The 24,187-nt window shown below is 41.5% G+C and overlaps 1 protein-coding gene across 7 annotated transcripts in view; it reads right to left on the bottom strand.

Moving 5' to 3' along the window:
• The window catches only part of kiaa1109 (KIAA1109 ortholog), a 460,818-nt gene that overhangs the window by 392,160 nt on the left and 44,471 nt on the right, over positions 1-24,187 (bottom strand). For 6 of the 7 annotated variants that reach the window (XM_067993249.1, XM_067993258.1, XM_067993276.1 and 3 more), the window contains exons 9-12: positions 16,429-16,504; positions 14,871-15,064; positions 8,501-8,580; positions 6,991-7,141 (exon numbers count right to left, since the gene is read on the bottom strand). In XM_067993249.1, coding sequence (XP_067849350.1) covers positions 6,991-7,141; positions 8,501-8,580; positions 14,871-15,064; positions 16,429-16,504 — 501 coding nt within the window. Of the gene's footprint in view, positions 1-6,990; positions 7,142-8,500; positions 8,581-14,870; positions 15,065-16,084; positions 16,116-16,428; positions 16,505-24,187 lie in introns of those variants that run through there. The other variant, XM_067993301.1, reaches the window with a different exon arrangement.

Here is a 24,187-nt window from a genome sequence, read left to right as displayed (position 1 = left end):
TTAAAGGCTAACAGCAAGAAAAGGATTGTCAATCAAACGACAAGCTCTTTTTTGTATCTTATCTATAGGATCATAGAAGTCTGCTTCAGTCTTTTTCTCCACGTGCTCCAAACAGCCGAATCTCAGTCTGCTACACGCCCCCCATACCTTTCAGTAATCTTCCTTTTCACGGAACTATCTAATTCCCTTTTAAAATAATTTTTTTAAGGGCTCTGCTTCAACAGTCTGTGACACATTGTAACTATCCTCTGTGTAAAGATATGTTTTCTAATTTCTCATTTAATTCTGGTCACCTTATATGTGTATTCTCTAATTACTCTCTCACCAACCAGTGGAGAGAATCCATCACTATTTATCTAATCATAACCCTTCATAATTTTGAAAACCTCTGTCAAGTCAGCCCTTAACCTTCTCTGCCTAATAAAAAAGCTCCTACTTCTCAAGTGTCTCTTCACAAACAACACTAGTGAATCTACACTGAACCTTCTCAGTTTCTTTTATATCTTCCTACGATGGGATGCCCAAAAATGTATACAGTACTCCAAGAGCAGCATAACTAAGATTTTGTGAAAGGGTCTTTTTACTCTGGCACCATCCTCCCATTCAAAAACATCATCGCTACCTTCTCGAAAAAGCCCACCCTCAACCCATCCATCTTATCCTGGAACATCTCCCAGCTCCATATCTATTGCTCCCTAAACACCTTTACAAATTTCTTCCATCCAGCATCCATCCTGCTCACAGTATCAAGACATCCCTGGTCAAAGACACAAATTTTAAACTTCTGAGACTGTGATGATGATTTGTTAAACCCTCCTTGCCCTTCATGGCCTCTCTGTTGCATTTGAAATGGTTGACCATCCTTCTCCATCACCGTTCAGCTCCATGGAACTGCCCTTGCATGATTCCAACAGTGAAAAAGAGGCACACCACCTACTCGCAGCCCGATACTTTAAGTAATAAATAAAGCTTTGAAGAAATTACAGTTTGCTCATTTCCCCTTCCACCTCCCATGATTGCAGTTCTTCTTTTAAAAAAAGCTTAAACTGAATGCATCCAATTGTTAAAATCCAATTTTTCTGCCAAGCTCTGAGCTTTGCCAACATATTCCAAAATTGTCACCAGGGTTATTTAACATATTGGTAGCAAAACAATCACACTTAAACTAATATTCTTCTGTATGATATTCTCAATCAACATCTAAAATTACTCCCACCACAATTACCACCATTACTTCAAAACAGCTCAAAATACTCTCAATTCACGATCCAAGTTCGAAAGGACAAAATCTATATTTATTATACTGCTGGGCATTTTCACAGTTCAAGAGGAATAACAGGAACATTTCACACTCCCACTGTTGTACTTTACTGAAACTCCAGCGACAACATTTCTGCTAAAAACTGAAGAGTTTGAATTGTGCAAAGAGGGTTTTTTTTCTTATTTATTCCATGAAGGACATTCTTAAAAGAACACATCAATGAAAGAACCTTGCAATGTCACTGTGTGACATTTTCAATGAATTTTACATGCACAATTTGTCTGGCACATTGATGAGTCTGAATTAATCAGCACTTGGGAGTTCAGCATCCATCTCTGTCACTGTGTCACAACCAAAGAAAACACAGCAATACAAAAAGAGCACAGAGAATATGTTGTTGCACCAGCTAACTCATGAATCATCTTGCAGGCCCATCCAACAATGTCATTTACTAGCTCAGAGAATCCAAACCTAATACTATTGAAACACTAGCATAACACTTTGTAACATACCAGAATGTCAGTCCAATGAATTAATACATATTCGGTTTAAAAACATTGCAAGCATTTATAAACATTTCTACATTTCTTAGTGTCAAACATTATTGTTCCATATGTTTTAAATAAAATTGAATAAATAACAATGCCTCACCGTGAAGCTTGAGTTATTGTCCTCACCTAAACTGAATCAATGGCAAATATAAAACATTTGGATTATTTATGCTTTGCCTCAACATTCATATAGTTTTCCTGTTTGTTTCAAAATACATTTTATTCTGTTTTGATACATTTCTAATGAAAATACCAAAACCTACATTTCTGTACACCAATAACCATCTTCCCAAAACTTTTGCAACTAACCAAAAATAAGACGCACATGCAGCCAACGTTAGTAGTGCAGCATTATTTTTACTCGTCAAACAAATACAGCACTATTATTGTAACTAAATAAAGCAAGAAAGAATGAACAAACTTGCATTAATATAGCGCTTTTCATGTCCTCAGGATGTCCCAAAGCACTTAACAGACAATGAGTTGTTTGAAATGTAGTTACTGTTGCTAAGTTGGCAAACATGGCAGCCAATTTGAGCACAGCAAGGTCTCACCAACAGCAGTGAGATGAATGACCAGATAATCTGCTTTGGTGGTGTTGGTTGGGGGATAAATATTGGCCAGGATACCACAAAAACTCCCCTGATCTCCTTTGAATATTGCCATGTGAGCTTTTACACGCACCTGAGAGGGCACCTTGATTTAACATCTCATCCAGAAGACAGCATCTCTGACAGATGATCCCTCAGTATTGCATTAAAGTGTCAGCCTAGATTATGTGCTACTCAATTAGGAATAAATAAGAACATAAGAAATAGGAGCAGAAGTAGGCCAATCGGCCCCTCGAGCCTGCTCCGCCATTCAATAAGATCATGGCTGATCTGATCCTAACCTCAAATCTAAATTCATGTCCAATTTCCAGCCCGCTCCCCGTAACCCCTAATTCCCTTTACTTCTAGGAAACTGTCTATTTCTGTTTTAAATTTATTTAATGATGTAGCTTCCACAGCTTCCTGGGGCAGCATATTCCACAAACTTACTACCCTCTGAGTGAAGAAGTTTCTCCTCATCTCAGTTTTGAAAGAGCAGCCCCTTATTCTCAGATTATGCCCCCAGTTCTAGTTTCACCCATCCTTGGGAACATCCTTACCGCATCCATCCGATCAAGCCCCTTCACAATCTTATATGTTTCAATAAGATCGCCTCTCATTCTTCTGAACTCCAATGAGTAGAGTCCCAATCTACTCAACCTCTCCTCATATGTCCACCCCCTCATCCCCGGGATTAACCGAGTGAACCTTCTTTGTACTGCCTCGAGAGCAAGTATGTCTTTTCTTAAGTATGGACACCAAAACTGTATGCAGTATTCCAGGTGCGGTCTCACCAATACCTTATATAACTGCAGCAATACCTCCCTGTTTTTATATTCTATCCCCCTAGCAATAAAAGCCAACATTCCGTTGGCCTTCTTGATCACCTGCTGCACCTGCATACTAACTTTTTGATTTTCTTGCACTAGGACCCCCTTTGTACTGCAGTACTTTCCAGTTTCTCGCCATTAAGATAATAACTTGCTCTCTGATTTTTCCTGCCAAAGTGCATAACCTCACATTTTCCAATATTGTATTGCATCTGCCAAATCTCCACCCACTCACCCAGCCTGTCTATATCCCCCTGTAGGTTTTTTATGTCCTCCTCACTCTCCACTTTCCCTCCTATCTTTGTATCATCTGCAAACTTTGATATGTTACACTCGGTCCCCTCCTCCAAATCATTAATATAGATTGTAAAGAGTTGGGGACCCAGCACTGACCCCTGCGGAACACCACTGGCTACTGGTTGCCAGTCCGAGAATGAACCATTTATCCCAACTCTCTGCTTCCTGTAGATAACCAATCCTCCACCCATGCCAGAATATTACCCCCAATCCAGTGATTCTTTATCTTGAGCAATAATCTTTTATGTGGCACCTTGTCGAATGCCTTCTGGAAGTCTAAATACACTACGTCCACTGGTTCCCCTTTATCCACCCTGTACGTTATGTCCTCAAAGAACTCAAGCAAATTTGTCAGACATGACTTTCCCTTCATAAAGCCGTGCTGTCTTTGTCCTATTAAATTATGTTTATCCAAATGTTCCACTACTGTCTCCTTAATAAATGCATCATGCTACAAACTGGCAATCAACACTGTGCACTTTGCAATGAGATAGCTCCACTAATCAATCCAAAATGTTAAAGCTTGAAGTTTTGGTTTGCAAAAGTTGATGTGTCAGTGGGATACCTCAGGGTTGGAGTACATATTGTGCTGTATTCATTTTATGGAAAATTACATTTAAACAAAGTGATGCGTTGCAACAATACAAGACGTATGTTACTTTTAACACCTTGTTGTCTTAAAAAGAAACTCCTCACAAAGTTAACTCGAAACATGCACAATACTTTACTAGGTAAGGGTAAATCATGGGCCACAGTACAGAAGTGCAAAATTAAGTGTTAGGTTAGTTTTAACAGAGAGTATTTTTAGCTCTGACTCATACAACAAAAGCTTCAGAAAAGTTGAATTCTCCAGTTTCCAAAAGGAAAATGAAATAATGCTTTATCCCACACACGATTATCAAACTGGCTGCCTGGCAGCCAGAATATTGGCCTTGCTTCTTTTTTAAAAAAAATACAGCACAAGCATTGATTATATCCTATAATTCATAGCAAATGATTTTGACATACACTGCTTACCTGCATCTTAGCTCGATACCAAGAAAGATAACTACAATGCTCAGACACCACCCTCAAACCTTCCCAGTTCACCCACATTCAGACTTCCTTCCTATTCCTCCCAGAGTTCTCCCAGCATCCCCCATGACACTAGCATTGTCACGTCCCTATCTCCACCATCCTAGGCCAACACTCTCTTGATTCAAGTTCGAGTCCCACTCTTGACCAACATTCACAATCTAGCATCTCCAAAAAAAAGTGAAAATCTGCACCAACTCTTGGGGGGGGGGGGGTGGGGGGGGGGGGGGAAAAGAGTAAAATCCAGCCAGCCATGCCTTAATTTTGCTGTTCTGCTCAAACACATTTCCTGGAAGGCGAACCATGAAGCATCATTAACACCTGTACACATACGCATGGGCTGAACCAAGGAGGCACTTGTGGACTGGGGAAAATTACAAAAATTAAACTGTACTGCTCCATCCTTTGTTTTTATAGATCACACTACTTGAAAGCAAGACCATTAAAAAGTGGTACCCTTCAAGCCTAATCGTAATCCGTAACAGAGAAAAGCTGAATTTGACATGTGGGCTCCGAAAGCACACATGTCCCAAACCACCAGCATACCATTGGTGGTACAGGACTTCCGTGCACTGCAGCCATCCAGCACTCAACCCATGGAAAGTCTCGGATTCAGCCAATTTAAATTGAGTGAATGGGCATTCATGACAGTATCAGCACAGCTACAGCATCAGTTAGGTTGGGGGGTGGGGATGGCTGGAAATTGTGCTGTTGGCAAGCTGGAGACAGTGACAGTATTTTCATTACAAGAAAGAAATAAATAAAAATTGGCCCTTTTCCACAAAGAACGTTTTCCTTTCAGAAGCCTATCGCTGTAAAGAATCTGGTAAGCCCCACTTTTGCCTTCCTGAAAGTGCTGTCCAGCTAGTCCCACCTCCATCATGATGTTACTTTCAAAGAAGGTAGACACTGGAACCACCCACCCCCAAACCTCCACCCCCCGCGAAGTCTAGTGCTGCTCTAACACAATGGAGATTTGGCATAATAGGGCACCTACCCAATATCTAGCTCTGTCTGCCGCTACCACATGCCAGCTACCCAGGAAAGGTGGCAGGCTTTCAGAGCCACAGCTTTTTTTGGGAGGAGGGAGGGAAAATAAGGAATTTTTCTTCCTTTTAACCACAGTGCAACTGGTTATGATTTTATTTTACTTAAAATGTAAAGAATGATAAGGACAGATTCAATTTGAAAAATCATTGAATGCTGTCACATCTAAATATTTCATTTGAAACTATTTATTATAGGTTGTTGAAAATGATGGAATAAAATTTTTAGCAACAAATTCTAACACCACATTGACAGAATGGGACTTTTTTTTTGAAGAAGTAAATCTTAAAATCAACATTCCGTATATTGATTCGCACAAGATTACTACATAGAGTTACACAGACTTTACAGCACAGAAACATGCCATTCGGCCCAACTGGTGTATACCGATGTTTATGCTCCACACGAGCCTCCTCCCACCCTACTTCATCTAACATTATCAGCATATCCTTATATTTCCTTCTCCCTCATCATCCAGCTTCCCCTCAAATGCATCAATGCTAATCACCTCCCTAACCATCTCCCCATGACATTCAACGGCATTACCATCGCCGAATCCCTCACTATCAACATCCTGGGGGTCACCATTGACCAGAAACTTCACTGGACCAGCCATATAAATACTGTGGCTACAAGAGCAGGTCAGAGGCTGGGTATTCTGTGGCAAGTGACTCACCTCCTGACCTTTCCACCATCTACAAGGCACAAGTCAGGAGTGTGATGGAATACTCTCCACTTGCCTGGATGAGTGCAGCTCCAACACCACTCAAGAAGCTCGACACCATCCAGGACAAAGCAGCCCGCTTGATTGGCACCCCATCCATCACCCTGAACATTCACTCCCTACACCACCGGCGCACTGTGGCTGCAGTGTGTACCATCCACAGGATCCACTGCAGCAATTCACCAAGGCTTCTTCGACAGCACCTCCCAAACCTGCAACCTCTACCACCTAGAAGGACAAGAGCAGCAGGTACATGGGAACAACATCACCTGCACGTTCCCCTCCAAGTCACACACCATCCCGACTTGGAAATATATCGCCGTTCCTTCGTCGTCGCTGGGTCAAAATCCTGGAACTCTCTACCTGACAGCACTGTGGGAGAATCTTGACCACACAGACTGCAGCAGTTCAAGAAGGTGGCTCACCACCACCTTCTCAAGAGCAATTAGGGATGGGAAAAAATGCTGGCCTTGCCAGCAACGCCCACATCCCATGAACGAATATAAAAAAAGTTTGGTAGCAGGGTATAGAATGTTCAAAATGGTTTTTCACTCCCTGTTTTAGAACTTAGTGGAGTACAGTCAGTGTAATGGTCAAATGATGTATTTTTTTTTACCTCTGTCTATCTGCCCACGGTCCATAGTTGAAATCCGTCCCTTTACCACAAACAATGTCAAGTCCCCAACATGGTGGTAAGTCTTGTAATTTTGTACTTTCACTGCCTGGACTCTCTTCAGCATTTTCATCAGTTTCTTCTGGTACAACACCTACACAACACAATAATCATTAAAACTGTACACACACTTGTCTTGAAATAGCAAACAGATAAGCAGCAGAATAATATATGGTTTATCATAGAACTGTACAGCACAGAAGGAAGCCATTCAGCCCATCATGCTTGTGCCGACTCTTTGAAAGAGCTATCCAATTAGTCCCACTCTCCTGCTCCTTCCCCATAGCCTTGCACATTTTTCAGTAGTTTAATTCAATGAAACAGAAAATTAGCCCACAGGACTGGCACATATGCTGAAGTAAATTAAAGACAAGTGTTGAAAGAAAGTGGAGAGGGAGAAGTATTAATTTTTGAATAAACTGCTATAGGTTAAAATTTTGATTTGTGAAACAACATATGCATAAAAACCGCTTAAAATTAGGCTACAGAGAGAATCTAAGCAGTTTGGAAAATTAAAGAGTAAGTCTCCCAATTTTGTTAATCCAGATCCTTTACACTCTTTATAACAGACAAAAGCAGATTGCCTTCCCAAACTCTCTTGATAAAGATGAGGGGAAAAGAAACTGGAAAAGGAGTGAAAATGAGTGAAAAAATAACTCCATAATTACTGCAAGTGTAAAATAATGCAGCAACAGTTCCTTGTTTATATTTTTAAGACATTATTTCATTTTAACCAAAATACAATCATTAATTCTGTAGCAACACTTTTTTTAATTTAGCTATTAAGTGATAGATGTTTTCATAAATATTATGTTCAGGTAGGTTCCCCCATCAGGCTAAAAATGGAACTACTGCGCCATAATGGATACAAGTAAGGATATTTTGTGTACAATGTCAGACTAAATATGTCAATTAAAAGTTTCAGAATTAATAAGCAAAACAGCAACTGTAGAGAAACCAAAGTATCCGAGCATGTAGAGGTTTTTTGTTATTTTTAAACAGTAAGGTTTAGTGGGTAAATGCACCTCCCAGTGATGGAACATTTCTGATCTGTATAACTCTAAATTCAGAAATTCAGGTAGTAGTAGTGTTGATACAAAAAGCCTCAATAGCTCTGAGCAGGGGGAGGTGGGGGGTGGTGTTGAAGAAACTAAATTCAGCAGGATGCCTGCTCTTGATCACTACCAAGTGAACCCTGCTAGAAAATGCGAATGCAGGATCAGACATCTAGGCTCAGACAATAAGAATATCGACTTGGTCAGGTACTAGAGGCCCTCCAGAATCCAAACTCTAGCATGAATCAGAAGTGGAGGGGAAGAAAATGGAAAACAAATTGGAGAAAAAAACAACTGATTTTTAATGGTCTTCCAAAATAGCTTCATACAGCAAGCATACAGAGAATGAAAGAAAAAAATAGCTATAAGCAAAATACAAGAGATACATATAAACAGACCTGGTTCATCCATGTAGTAGTAGATATCAACATCATTTGATTGCATTACTACAAAACCCTCTCCCATCAACCGAGGTGGTCTAGAGTGGAGGAAAATAAAATTAAAACTCAAATTGCATTAATGATGTTGCAAATTATTGTGTAGCAAATCCCATGAACTACAACATGCAGCATTATATTTTGTACAGTAATTACTAAGTATATTATTTATCCTTCCAATCATATATGATTAACCTGATTATAAACTTTCACCTCTGGAACCTGCGTTCAAATCCAGTCCAAATTGAGGGGTGGAAAATTTCCTCTCTGTGATCTGTAAAGATCCTACTTAAAATAAATTTCAGCAGTATCTATTCAGTTCCTGGAGGATAAGAGCCAACAAACAAAACTGTCTCAATTTCAATCTTACCTAGAGAGCCTATAAGAGTGGCTGTTCTGGAAAAAAAATGCATTTTAATGAGGTAATCTTTTGAGATTAGGAATTAAGAAACTTTCATAGGACTGGGATAAGGAAATTTTACATTGCATTTGGTTCTTGTTACACAACAGTAACTTGAATTTATATAGCGCCTTTAACATAGTAAAATGTCACAAGGCACTTCACAGGAACGTTATCAAACAAAATATGACACCAAGCCACTTACGGAGATATTAGGGCTTAGTCACATAGGTAGGTTTTAAGGAGAGTCTTAAAAGGAGGAGCGAGAGGTGGAGAGGTTTAGGGAGGGAATTCCAGAGCTTAGGGCCTAGGCAGCTGAAGGCCTGGCAGCCAAGAGTGGAGTGACTAAAATCAGGGATGTTCAAGAGGCCAGAATTGGAGATGCGCAGAGATCTCAGAAGATTGTAGGGCTGGAGGAGGTTACAGAGATAGGGAGGGGGAGGCCATGGAGGGATTTCAAAACAAGGATTAGAATTTTAAGATCAAGGCATTGTCAGACTCTGAACCAATGTTGGTCATGAGCACAGGGGTAATGGGTGAACAGGACTTGGTGCGAGTTAGGATACGGGCAGCAGAGTTTTGGATGAGCTCCAGTTTATGGAGGGTGGAAGTTTGGAGGCCGGCCAGGAGAGTATTGGAATAGTTAAGTCTAGAGGTAACAAAGGCATGGATGAGGGTTTCAGCAGCAGATGAGCTGAGGCAGGGGCAGAGATGGGTGATGTTAAGGAGGTCTTGGTGATGGAGCGGACATGTGGTCGGAAGCTCATCTCAGGGTCAAATAGGATGCCACTGTTGCTAACGGTCTGGGAGAGGGATGAAACTACAACAGCTGCAGCTAAGCAAGGTCAGAACACGGTGACCAGGGAACGGAGTTGGTGGCGGGGGCCAAAGCCATTGTCTTTGGCCTTCCCAGACCTAGGAACACTCAATGGCAATGGATGTGTTTCATTTCCTAGCAAGGCTATCCATCACCATGATGAAAAAAAAATGAATTAAAAAAGATAAAATTCATGTACAAGTTTTAAAAGAAATGTACTTTATGGGTTTGGTAAGTTAAACAGTTGAAATTTCCATTTTGGGGACCCAAAGTCATTACCAAACACTCCCAGGTCAGATACAGCACAACCCGCTACAGAGAAGAAATCCTTTTAAGGTGCCCCTACAATGTACCTTAATCCCCAACCTCAAATGTGATTTTTTTTCCACTTCCCAAACAGCCACATTTATAAATAAAGAGGAAAACCTGCAAACTGCAAACTTTTAAATAAAACACAGAAAATTCAGATTAGGTGACTGTTTTGCTGAACATCTCTGTTCTGTCCAATAGTGTATCCCCGATTGACCTGTGGCTCGCCATTTTATCTCCCGTTCCTATTCCCACTCTGATTTCTCAATTTTTGTTGTTCTACATTGTTCCAAAGAAGCTCAGTGCAAGCTTCAAGAACAAGATTAGGGCTCATGGGACTAGGGGTAATATATTAGCGTGGATTGAGGATTGGTTAATGGACAGAAAATATGGAGTAGAAACAAACGGGTAATTTTCGGGTTGGCAGGTTATAACTAGTGGGGTGCCGTAAGGATCAGCGCTTGGGCCTCAGCTGTTTATAACCTATATCAATGACTTGGATGAGGGGACCAAGTGTAATGTATCCAAGTTTGCTGACGATACAAAGCTAAGTGGGAATGTAAGCTGTGAGGAGGACGCAAATAGGCTCCAAGGGATAGAGACAGGTTAAGTGAGTGGGCGAGAAGGTGGCAGATGGAGTGTAATGTGGGGAAATGTGAAATTATCCACTTTGGTAGGAAGAATAGAAAAGCAGAATTCATTTTTTAAAAAGGTGAAAGACTAAGATTGTTAGCAGTCAGAGGGATTTGGGTGTCCTTGTACATGAATCACAGAAAGTTAACATGCAGGTACAACAAGCAATTAGGAAGGTATGTTAGCCTTTACTGCAAGGGGATTGGAGTATAAGAATAAGGAAGTCTTGCTGCAATTATATAGGGCTCTGGTGAGACCACACTGGAGTACTATGTACAGTTTTGGTCTCCTGACCTAAGGAAGGATATACTTGCTTTAGAGGGGAAGCAACGAAGGTTCACTAGATTGATTCCTGGGATGAGAGGGTTGTCCTATGAGGAGAGATTGAGTAGAATGGGCCTATATTCTCTGGTGTTGAGAAGGTTGAGAGGTGATCTCATTGAAATGTGTGAAATTCTTAGAGGGCTTGACAGAATAGATGCCGAGAGGCTGTTTCACCTGGCTGGAGAGTCTAGAACTAAAGGTCATAGTCTCAGGATAAGGGGTTGGCCATTTAGGACCGAGATGAGGAAAAATTTCTTCACTCAGAGGGCTGTGAATCTTTGGAATTCTCTGCCCCAGAGGCCTGTGGATGCTCAGTCGTTGAGTATATTCAAGACTGAGATCGATAGATATTTGGATACTAAGGGAATCAAAGGCTTTGGGGATAAGGCGGAAAAATGGAGTTAAGATAGAGGATCAACCATGATCTTATTGAATGGCAGAACAGGCTCGAGGGACCGTATGGCCTACTCCTATTATGTTCTTAACAGAACCTCTTCTTTCTGCTGGGCACACTGCAGCTCTCTGAGTCCCAGCAATGACTTCAGTAACTTCAAACCTTATCCATACTCTTGGCACCAGTGGGTGTTTGCTATGTGGAAAGGCTCTGTCAGTGTCTGTAGGGGTCAAGTTAACATTTGAGTCAGGGACCCGTTTGTCAAACCACAGTTCTGGCAGGATCTGGTGAGGACCTGTTATTTTTTCCTCTTCTTGCAATTGGTGGAGTTACCATGCTTCGTTTCTATTTTCTGTTTTAGTTTCATTTCAGCTGCATCTGCACTTTTTATTGTTTTCTCTTTCCTTATTGTTTAGTTCTTATGCTTTTGTTGTACATGCATCCCTCAACCTTTTCACTCCCCACCATTTGCACACACTTCTGCTCTCTCTCTATATGACTGCATTATCGGACTGATATTTGGTGCATCTACCAATATTGCTCATCTAAATAGGCGTGGGGGGGGGCGGGGGGACTATTAAAAACTGAGTGGAAATGAATGGACAATTATCTTCAGATTACTGTAACTTAAGTGCAGTACGAGTTTATGGATTTTTTTTTTAAAGTTATTTCATTTATAGTAGTACAGAGAATTCTAACCAAAATAATGTGTGCCCATTAATTCTGCAGCAACAAATACTTACTTAGCTATTAAATGAAAGATGTTTTCATAGATTTAAGAGTCAGATATGTTCCTCTTAAGGTGAGAAATGGAACATTATAACTGATACAAATCTCATATGTTTAAGAATATTTTATTATGTATATTGCCAGACTAAATATATCAATAAAAACTCAATTTTAATAACTAATGTAGATGCAGCCTAGAAGCAGACACTATATGTAGAGCGCTCTCCCATCTTACATGAAGTTCTTATCCACTGACATTATGGGGTCAATTTTCGGATGGCCGAGCAGGTGCATTCATGGCGGGGTGGGGGGGGTCCTAAAATTGGGGATTCCCGGAGTAGGTCCGGAGCCCGGCTCCAACCCGCCCACTTGCGTGTTCCCCAATTACGCGAATCGGTGCACGCGCAGCCCCCGCATGCGAGACTCCCACCGGCAATCAAAACCGGCGGGATCCCACTTAAGATCATCATCTGGGTACTTGAGGTCGTTTACAGACCTCATTAGTTGGAGATTTTAGGAGGATTCGGATTTTGCACTATCCAGATCGTGTTTCCCATGCTGGGGGAAACACTCCCTGTTTAAACAGACGTGTTGCAGCCAGCAGCCAGTGGCAGCTGCAAAGGTCCATTTAACAGGTGCGGGGTAAACCCTCATTCATTGCAGCAGGGCACTCTGTCACCTCAGACAAAGTTTTGCCTGCTATACCGTTGTCTCCACACTCCAGATTATTAAATCATACCCTAGACTCTGCTGTCCAAACACATATACCTACTTTGAGGACCCCCTCACACTCACACCGTCAGAATGGGTGGGTCCATTGCTGCATTCATCACTCCACTGGAGGACGAGCAACATTACAGCCTCTCCAGGCTTGCCGTCCACCTCCGCCACATGGAGCTACACAACACAGTGCTGCACAACAGGTACCTGCACAAAGTAGTCATGCAACTACAAATACGCCCACTGTAGGGTGACCCAATGGTTGGCATCGAGGGTCTTCATGGAGAACCTCATGAAAGGGCATTATAGCATAAGCCAGTCAAGAATGGCCAAGACGTGGCAGTAGTGGTGACAATATAATATGTAATGGGAGTGATCAGAAATCAAATATAAGTAAAAACCATGACAAACCCTCAAACACCCTTGTGCATCCCATTCATGCTCACGACACGTTTGCCTTACGCTTCCTACTACACATATGGGTGAGGCTGACCATGAAAAAGAGATGCATCAGAGGGTGAGTATGAGATAGAGCCATGAGACTGCATGAGGATTGGGTTGAGTGGTAGTGGTGGGATGAGTACTGGCGAAGTGAGTACGTGCAGCTAAGATGAGGATGAGCTTTGAGTGAGTGTGAGGAGTGATGAGATAGAGTAGTGTTGCCAGTGCAGAAGGAGATGTGGGGTGGGGCCAGTGATGCGGCAGACGGAGTGTAGGAGAATGAGTAAGTGTACGCAATTCGGCTGACCTACTTAGGTCACTGAAGCGCCTCCTGCATTGTATGCAGGTGCGTGATATGTTGGTGCCCTGCCTCTGCCTTCGTGCTGGCAGAGGCAGGCCACTTCCTCCCATCCGCCGGGGAGAAGATCTCTGTCCTCCCCCTCCTCCACACCCCATCCAGTAGGACCTGGATTGAGGCATCATTAAACCTGGGAGCAGCCTTCCCCCGGGCTGCTCCATGCTATAGTTTTGGCTCCTTTCTGCAGCACCAGTCAGTGGAGGACTGCCCCTTTAAATAGGGCTCCTCCAGCTGACAGCCTATGATGCGGGTACGCAGTCCGCCCACCACGCAACTTTCCAGTACAAAGCCCGGAAGCCAAGGTAAGTGGCTTCAATTTACTTACGATCGCGTGGGGAACCCATCGATTTTACTGGGTGGGTTACCCACACGCCCAGTCGATCCACCGCTGGCAACCCGCCTCCCTCCTAATATCGGGCCCTATGAATCAGAAGTCTTGTCCTCAACCCATTGTTCCCATTAATGTCACTGGAGCAGTACATCATGAGTCACATGAGAGGACAGCTCTCCACAAAAAAAAAACTACTTCCTAGTTCTCTGTAACCACCAGCTCTAGAGCATCAAACAGGATATGGCCTGACCAATACAAACTGACAAATTAATTCAGCTTCTCACTTTATAAAATCTAGGATGAAAGAGAAATTCAGAAAACTATACATTTTCTATCAGTTTCTGACATGCTCTGGGCAACAGCATCATGCTCTCAAACATACTCATTATTGCTGCTTTTAGTCGAAGTAGTATGTATGCTCTATACCAGAAACAATGGATTGTTGAGAGATTAGAAAAGGATTCAAAATAATTAAATGCATTATTAATGAACACTTGAGCTAAAACAAACACCCAATATAAATGTGATATGACTAAGAAACACTGATTAGATTCTTGTATATCTTAAGCAACCATATCCGTGTAATATACTTCATAGCATTAGTCTACTGCTTCAGATATAACAGGTTGATATCCTGTAGAACATTGAATTTATTCCTGTAACATTTGGTAGTCCGTGTTTTATGCACGATTGCAGGCATAATACAAATATTTGCATATGTAACAAGTGATAATATCCGAATATTTTGAGAATTATAAAATTGGAAGAAAACTCAGCCCTTTACAGATAAACATTCATAATACAAGGGAGTACTATCTATATAATATATTGCATTTAATATATCTTTATTACTACAAAACAGAAATTCTTCATACTCATCATTTTGCAGGCAAACATGTCTCGGACTAGGAACTAGCATGACTCTAACATTTTCCAATTTTCCCTTCACAATGTGCATAAATTGATCAAGATGGCTAGAAGGTGGTTTTGTTGTGTAGGTCAGGAAAGCATCATCAAAATTTATGCTGAGCGTCTGAGGCAAAAAGCGGTTCCCAAATGCCAAACGACCCTAGTAACAAAATATTTCATTAGTAAAACTGAACTAATGAAGTTATCAGTGCTTTCTGTACCACACTGAAACACATGCAACATAAAACACCATACAAGAAAACAAAGCGACCAAACTTTCTCAAGCAACAATAATAAGCTTTAAAATTGTCAGCATACATTATAAAAAACAATACAAGACAGTTAAAGGGAAAGGTAACCTTTATGGGTATTTGTATTTGGTAAGTTTTCCCTGTTTATATGGAACCTGGTCTGTAATCAGTCTCTAAAATCCATAATCATAGGCCCCAATGCTGTAGAGGTAGTGTGCTGCATCATATCATTCAAGTGTCTACACAGTATTTCAACAAATAGCTTTGTACAGAGAAGCTCTGAAAATTACATTTTCAAAAAATAAAACTTAAACAAGAGTACATGGTATGCTGCAGCTGACACCGATAATAAACTCAGAGTTATTCTTCCCTTTAAAGGCTGTAATCCAATTCCAAAGCTTGTGGCATAACCATAAGCATTTATTACTGTACACTTTAAAATGTAAAAAATGGGCACAACATTTGTGATTACTTTCCATTATATGGTGAATGATTTAATAAAGTACTGGATTAAAATTCTACAAAAGAATATTTAACAGTTGATGATTTACAACTAGCAAACAACACAATTGACTGTAGCTATAATTTTAAACTTGGTTGTAATTTTTTGCCATGTTCAAAAATGATTTAGCATCTGATTTTAATATTTAGACATTTAAATGTTCCTGTATAGGAACATGATAAATTGTTTAAAGCAGCATTATGGCGAGAAAAAGAACATCTAAGAAAAACTATTAGCTTTATAATGATTAGCATTTGAACACAGGTGAATAAAAGTATACATTCTCTTTCATCTTTGCCAAAATTCAATTGTTAATTGGTACACTGTTCAAAAAAGCCAAAAATGACTACACACAAAAAAAATTTCATTAACAGAACGGACAACTAAAAAAAGAAAATGTTCAAGCACATCTGTTAAGAAATTATACCATATAGCAAACTTCAAAGGCCTCCTAGTCCACAGTGACTATCTGCTCCTGGTCCCAAAAAAAGAGAGCAATATTTAAACTTGCACTGAAACCAGCTGTTTGCGTTGGTGTAAACATTGTTTGCTTGGACAGTCCAAGAATAAATAATGAAACAAGAAAATGCTAAATCAAGTCTGAGTCACAGGCAATTACAGAAGCAAAACTTCAACAGCAGAATTTCACTTTTGCAGCAACCATAATGCAACAAATTATTACACAGTAACATGAAATATCAGTCTTAGTTCTCCTCAACTGAATGCTGCAAAGAAATTCTTGGAATTGAAAATAAAACAAAGTTTACTTACTGTATTGATATCAACTTTAATGACTGGAATGAGCGATCGCCAGGATGATGAGGGGTCTTGTGTTTCAGTTTTAATGCTGTGAAAATATTAGACATGCACAACCTCTGACTGAATATCTCAAAAGAAAGTACTCAAAGAATACTTAGATAATTGACGCAAAAGACAAATTGCAAATGCATTAGTCATAATTTTCCAAAGCTCTCTAGGTTCAGGAATTGTTTGGAAAATTGCAAATACCATTCCATTGTTTGAGGGAGGGAGGGAGTGTGAAACCAGGTAACTAGAGTCTTATCACTTTAACATCAATCGTGGGGAAGTTATTGGAATCTATCATCGGAGACAGAGTGACTGACCACTTAGACAGGTATCAGTTGATCAGAGAGTCAGCATGGATTTGTGACGAGTAAGGCATGTGACTAATCTAGTTGGTTTTTTTTTTAAGGTCACCAGCATGGTGGATAGGGGGGTGTCTATAAATAATGTCGATACGGACTTACAGAAGGCATTTGATAAGGTTCTGCACACAAGATTATTAGCAAAAATGATCATGCACGGAATTGGACATGGTTAGTAAGGTAGGAGGCAGAGAGTTGGATAACATGCTTGTTTTCTGATTGGTGGGATGTGACAAGTTGTGTTCCCCAGAGATCTGTACTGGGGCCTCAGCTTTTCACCATATATATTAATGACATGGATGAAGGAATAGAAAGTTGTATATCCCAGTTTGCTGATGACACTAAGTTAGGGGGTACAATAAGTTGTGTGAATGGGAGGATGAAGTAACAAAGCAACATTAACAGACTGAGCCAGTAGTCAGATGGGAGTTCAATGTGGGGAAGTGCAAGGTCATTCCCTTTGGATCCAAGACAAATTGAAATATTTTTAATAGTGAGGGACTAGGAGGTGTGGAGGACCAAAGGGATTTAGGTGTCCATGTATACAAAATCACTAAAAGCTAGGAAATTATGCTTCAGTTGCGCTAAGCCTTGGTTAAGCCCCATCTGGAATAGTGAATTCAGTTTTGGGCACCAAACCTCAGGAAATGTAGACCGGCTGTGGAAGGGATACAGTGCAGATTCACTAGAATTATACCAGACCTTAAAGGGTTAAATTATGAGCCGAGGCTGCATAAATTTGACTTGCATTTCCTTGAGTTGAGAGGTTGAGGGTGATCCAACCAAGGTTTTTAAAATGATCAAGGCATTCGATAGGATAGATACAGAGAAACTATTTCCTCTGGTGGGGGAATCCATAACAAGAGGGTATAATCTTAAAATTAGAGACAGGCCATTAAGGAGTGAAATCAGGAAGACTGTGGATTCTGGGTCAACTGAAATTTAAGACCGAGATCGATAGATGCTCGTTAGGTAAGCGTATCAAGGGATTTGAAACAAAGGCAGGTAAATGGAGTTGAGGTGCAGATCAGCCATGATCTAATTAAATGGCAGAAGAGGCTAATAAATGACTTCACTTCCATCAAAATTTGAAATATAAGGTCCCATATACAATTATACCTTTGTTTTTATTCGTACATGGGATATGGGCGTCGCTGGCGAGGCCGGCATTTATTGCCCATCCCTAATTGTCCTCGAGAAGGTGGTGGTGAGCCGCCTTCTTGAACCGCTGCAGTCCGTGTGGTGACAGTTCTCCCACAGTGCTGTTAGGAAGGGAGTTCCAGGATTTTGACCCAGCGACGATGAAGGAACGGCGATATATTTCCAAGTCGGGATGGTGTGTGACTTGGAGGGGAACGTGCAGGTGGCGTTGTTCCCATGTGCCTGCTGCTCTTGTCCTTCTAGGTGATAGAGGTTGCGGGTTTGGGAGGTGCTGTCGAAGAAGCCTTGGTGAGTTGCTGCAGTGAATCCTGTGGATGGTACACACTGCAGCCACTGTGCGCCGGTGGTGAAGGGAGTGAATGTTTAGGGTGGTGGATGGGGTGCCAATCAAGCGGGCTGCTTTGTCCTGGATGATGTCGAGCTTCTTGAGTGTTGTTGGAGCTGCACTCATCCAGGCAAGTGGAGTGTATTCCATCACACTCCTGACTTGTGCCTTGTAGATGGTGGAAAGGCTTTGGTGAGTCAGGAGGCGAGTCACTCGCCACAGAACACCCAGCCTCTGATCTGCTCTTGTAGCCACAGTATTTATACGGCTGGTCCAGTGAAGTTTCTGGTCAATGGTGACCCCCAGGATGTTGATGGTGGACGATTCGGCAATGGTAATGCCGTTAAATGTCATGGGGAGGTGGTTAGACTCTCTTTTGTTGGAGATGGTCATTGCCTGGCACTAATGTTACTTGCCACTTATTAGCCCAAGCCTGGATGTTGTCAGGTCTTGCTGCATGCGGGCTCGGACTGCTTCATTATTTGAGGGGTTGCAAATGGAAATGAACACTGTGCAATCATCAGCGAACATCCCCATTTCTGACGTTATGATGGAGGGAAGGTCATTGATGAAGCAGCTGAAGATGGTTGGGCCTAGGACATTGCCCTGAGGAACTCCTGCAGCAATGCCCTCACTAACCAAAAAGGTATTTTTTACAATAATAAGTGAAAATTTATCAATCACGTGGTTAGCACAAAGCAGCATTCTTTCTTCAGTCAGTATTGGGGTCACTGCACACAGCAAGGTTAATAGCACTATGTATATGCAAATATAGGCATGTATCTTTGCAGTCACTCCCATGAGCATAGTTATGCATTGAACAATGCAGTATGTACTATTATCCCACTCTGCAATTTCAGCTCTAATACCAGAGCTACTGCATGTAACATTGTAAAAGTACAGGCTACTATGACTATGTATGTACGCAGCTCACCTGTCATTATCACTCCCAACAGTCATAACTACATTAGTTACAAAAGTAATATTACTGTAAAACCCACTGCTGTGTCTGAACAAGTTAACGTTCCATGAATGGGTTCATAAATTCCAGGTTTCAGGAAGAATCAGAGTGCCATTAAGTTTGAAGTAGGAGATTTGCAATCAAGTAAAGGACAGCATACAGCACAATTTGGAGGACAACAAATAAGTGACTACAGTTTCATTAAAGCTAACAACAGAGTATTCAGAGATTTGTGTACAATGAGGCTAGAATGTTGTGTGAGTGGCTTCAAATAAAACAGTTTTAATCTAGAACAAAATGCTCATCAGCTAAAGCATATGCTGAAGGAGCCAAATGGAACTTGAGATCAGTTTCAAAGGGAAATGCCTTTTGTGAATTTTTGGTAATCTTGGTTATTTCACGGTTACAAAACCCTGCATTTAAAAGGAAACTGCTGGCACGATTGGTACACAAAATTACTTTTGCCTAGCATCTTGATGGTATTTTCCAACTGCTGACATGCAAGGGCAAAGACATCACTGGAAAAGTGTTGAGGCTCACTTGGTTCCATTCTTATCTATCCTGTTGTAGCCAGAGAATCACCTGCAATGGCTTCTCTTCCTGCTCCGTTACCTCTGAAGTCCCCCAAGGATCCATCCTTGGCCTCCTCCTATTTCTCATCTATTTGCTGCCCCTTGGCGACATCATCCGAAAACACGTCAAGTTCCACATGTACACTGACAACACCCAGCTCCACCTTACCACCATCTCTCTCAACTCCTCCACTGTCTCTGATTTGTCACACTGCTTATCCTACATCGAGCACTGGATGAACAAAAATATCCTCCAACTAAATACTGGGAACACTGAAGCCATTCTGTTCCCCAGCCACCAACTCCATCCCTCTCCCTGGCCACTGTCTGAGGCTGAACCAGACCGTTTGCAATCTTGGCGTCCTATTTGACAGAGATGAGCTTCCGACCACATATCCGCTCCACCCCTGCCTCAGCTCATCGGCTGCTGAAACCCTCATATATGCCTTTGTTATCTCTATACTTGACTATTTAATGCTTTCCTGGCCAGCCTCCCAGCTTCCACCCTCCATAAACTTCAGCTCATCCAAAACGCTGCTTGCCCATATCCTAACTTGCACCAAGTCCCATTCACCCATCACCCCTGTGCTCGCTGACCGACATTGGTTCCCAAGCCGGCAAGCCTCGATTTTAAAATTCTCATCCTTGTTTTCAAATCCCTCCATGGCCTCGCTCCTCCCCATCTCTGTAACCTCCTCCAGCCCTACAGCCATCCGAGATCTCTGCGCTCCTCCAATTCTTGCCTCTTGCACGTCCCCAATTTTAATCGTTCCACCATTGGCGACCATGCCTTCAGCTGCCTAGGCCCTACCTCGAATTCCCTCCCTAAACCTCTCCTCGTCTCTCTCCTCCTTTAAGATGCTCCTTAAACCCAACCTCCATGACCAAGCCTGTTGTAATATCTCCTTATGTGGTTCGGTGTCAAATTTTGTTTGATAACACTCCTGTGAAGTGCCTTGAGATATTTTACTCTGTTGAAGATGCTATATAAATGCAAGTTGTTGTTGTAGATGTCTATTCTTATTCTTGGATTTAGTTACAATTCATTTCAAACTGATAAATTTTCTTTAATAACAACAGAACCCAACCTTAACCAAGTAGGTAGCATTCATGTCTCGAGGCACAGGGTGTGGGTTCCAACCCTACAATGGAATTGAGCAGATAACCTCGGCTGACATCCAGTGCAATACTTGAGGGAGTGTTGCAATTTCTTTCAGATTAAATGTTAACCTTAAATGTATTTTGCTGCTGAGATGGATGTAAAAGATCCCATAATACTACTTGAAGAAAACCAGAGTTCTCCCAGTGTCCGAGCCAACATTCCTCCCTCAACCAGCACGACCATTAATTCATTGTTTGTAGGTCCTTGCTGTGCGCATATTGCCTATCGCATTTGTCTACCTAATAGGCAGTTCATAAGTAATCCATTGCCCGTAAAGCCCTTTGGAAAAATAAGAACATAACAACATAAGAAATAGGAGCAGGAGTAGGCCAATCGGCCCCTCGAGCCTGCTCCGCCATTCAATAAGATCATGGCTGATCTGATCCTAACCTCAAATCTAAAGAACACAAGAAGTAGGAGCAGGACCCGACCACTCAGCCCCTGGGCCCGCTCCGCCACCCAAAGGGCCTTGACCGATCCGAACTCAGCTTCATGTCCAATTTCCTGTCCGCTCCCCGTAACCCCTAATTCCCTTTACTTCTAGGAAACTGTCTATTTCTGTTTTAAATTTATTTAATGATGTAGCTTCCACAGCTTCCTTGGGCAGCAAATTCCACAGACCTACTACCCTCTGAGTGAAGAAGTTTCTCCTCATCTCAGTTTTGAAAGAGCAGCCCCTTATTCTAAGATTATGCCCCCTAGTTCTAGTTTCACCCATCCTTGGGAACATCCTTAACGCATCCACCCGATCAAGCCCCTTCACAATCTTATATGTTTCAATAAGATTGCCTCTCATTCTTCTGAACTCCAATGAGTAGAGTCCCAATCTACTCAACCTCTCCTCATATGTCCGCACCCTCATCCTCGGGATTAGCCGAGTGAACCTTCTCTGTACTGCCTCGAGAGCAAGTATGTCTTTTCTTAAGTATGGACACCAAAACTGTATGCAGTATTCCAGGTGCGGTCTCACCAATACCTTATATAACTGCAGCAATACCTCCCTGTTTTTATATTCTATCCCCCTAGCAATAAAAGCCAACATTCCGTTGGCCTTCTCGATCACCTGCTGCACCTGCATACTAACTTTTTGATTTTCTTGCACTCGGACCCCCAGATCCCTTTGTACTGCAGTACTTTCCAGTTTCTCGCCATTAAGATAATAACTTGCTCTTTGATTTTTCCTGCCAAAGTGCATAACCTCACATTTTCCAATATTGTATTGCATCTGCCAAATCTCCACCCACTCACCCAGCCTGTCTATATCCCCTTGTAGGTTTTTTATGTCCTCCTCACTCTCTACTTTCCCTCCCATCTTTGTATCATCTGCAAACTTTGATACGTTACACTCGGTCCCCTCCTCCAAATCGTTAATATAGATCGTAAAGAGTTGGGGACCCAGCACCGACCCCTGCGGAACACCACTGGCTACTGGTTGCCAGTCCGAGAATGAACCATTTATCCCAACTCTCTGCTTCCTGTTAGATAACCAATCCTCCACCCATGCCAGAATATTACCCCCAATCCAGTGATTCTTTATCTTGAGCAATAATCTTTTATGTGGCACCTTGTCGAATGCCTTCTGGAAGTCTAAATACAATACGTCCACTGGTTCCCCTTTAGCCACCCTGTACGTTATATCCTCAAAAGAACTCAAGCAAATTTGTCAGACATGACTTCCCCTTCATAAAGCCATGCTGACTTTGTCCTATTAAATTATGCTTATCTAAATGTTCCGTTACTGTCTCCTTAATAATAGATTCCAAAATTTTACCCACCACAGATGTTTGGCTAACTGGTCTATAATTTCCAGCCTTCTGCCTACTACCCTTTTTAAATAAGGGTGTTACATTAGCAGTTTTCCAATCTGCCGGGACCTTTGACGAGTCCAGAGAATTTTGGAAAATTATTACCAAAGCATCCACAATCCCTACTGCCACTTCCCTCAAGACCCTAGGATGTAAGCCATCAGGTCCAGGGGATTTATCCGCCTTGAGTCCCATTATTTTACTGAGTACCAATTCCTTAGTGATTTTAATCGTATTTAGCTCCTCTCCCCCTCGAGCCCCCTGTTTGTCCAGTGTTGGGATATTCTTAGTGTCCTCTACCGTAAAGACTGAAACAAAATATTTGTTCAGCATTTTTGCCACCTCCATGTTTCCCACCATTAATTTCCCGGTCTCATCCTCTAAGGGACCTACGTTTGCCTTAGCCACCCTTTTTCTTTCTATATAACAATAGAAACTCTTGCTATCTGTTTTTATATTTTTTGCTAATTTACTTTCATAATCTATCTTCCCTTTCTTAATCAATCCTTTAGTTACTTTTTGCTGTCTTTTGAAGACTTCCCAATCTTCTAACCTCCCACTAAGTTTGGCTACCTTATATGTCCTTGTTTTTAGTCGGATACTATCCTTAATTTCTTTACTTAGCCACGGATGGCTGTCATTTCTTTTACACCCTTTTTTCCTCAGTGGAATATATATTTTTTGAAAGTTGTAAAATAACTCCTTAAATGAACACCACTGCTCATGTACCGTCTTACCCTTTAATCTATTTTCCCAGTCCACTTTAATCAATTCCGCCCTCATACCATCATAGTCTCCTTTATTCAAGTTCAGTATGCTTGTTTGAGAACCAACCTTCTCACCCTCTAATTGGAGATGGAATGTAACCATGTTATGGTCACTCATTCCAAGGGGATCCTTAACTAGGACATTATTAATTAATCCTGGCTCATTACACAGGACCAGGTCCAAGGTTGCTTGCCCCCTTGTAGGATCAGTTACATACTGCTCAAGAAATCCATCCCTAATACACTCAATAAACTCTTCCTCAAGGCTGCCCTGCCCAATTTGATTTGTCCAGTTAATATGATAGTTAAAATCCCCCATAATTATAGCTGTTCCCTTATTACATGCCCCGACTATTTCCTGATTAATACTTCTTCCAGCAGAGTTGCAACTATTAGGATTAAAAATCCTGAGGACATGATAAGATTTTATGTAAATACATTCTTTGTATCTTTAATTTCATATAATCCTTTTAAAGAATCATTTTGGGTTATCTCTCTATGCACTAAAATATATGTAGCAATTAGCCTCTAGAATAAGATCAAGGTTTAAAAATTCCACCTGAAAAGCGTGAATACAAAAAGAAATGTGTAAAGTCGACAACATGCTATCA

This window comes from Heptranchias perlo, chromosome 1 (genome assembly GCF_035084215.1).
Source record: "Heptranchias perlo isolate sHepPer1 chromosome 1, sHepPer1.hap1, whole genome shotgun sequence".
Classification (NCBI taxonomy): Eukaryota; Metazoa; Chordata; class Chondrichthyes; order Hexanchiformes; family Hexanchidae; genus Heptranchias; species Heptranchias perlo.
This window is presented reverse-complemented; position numbering and strand designations above follow the sequence as displayed.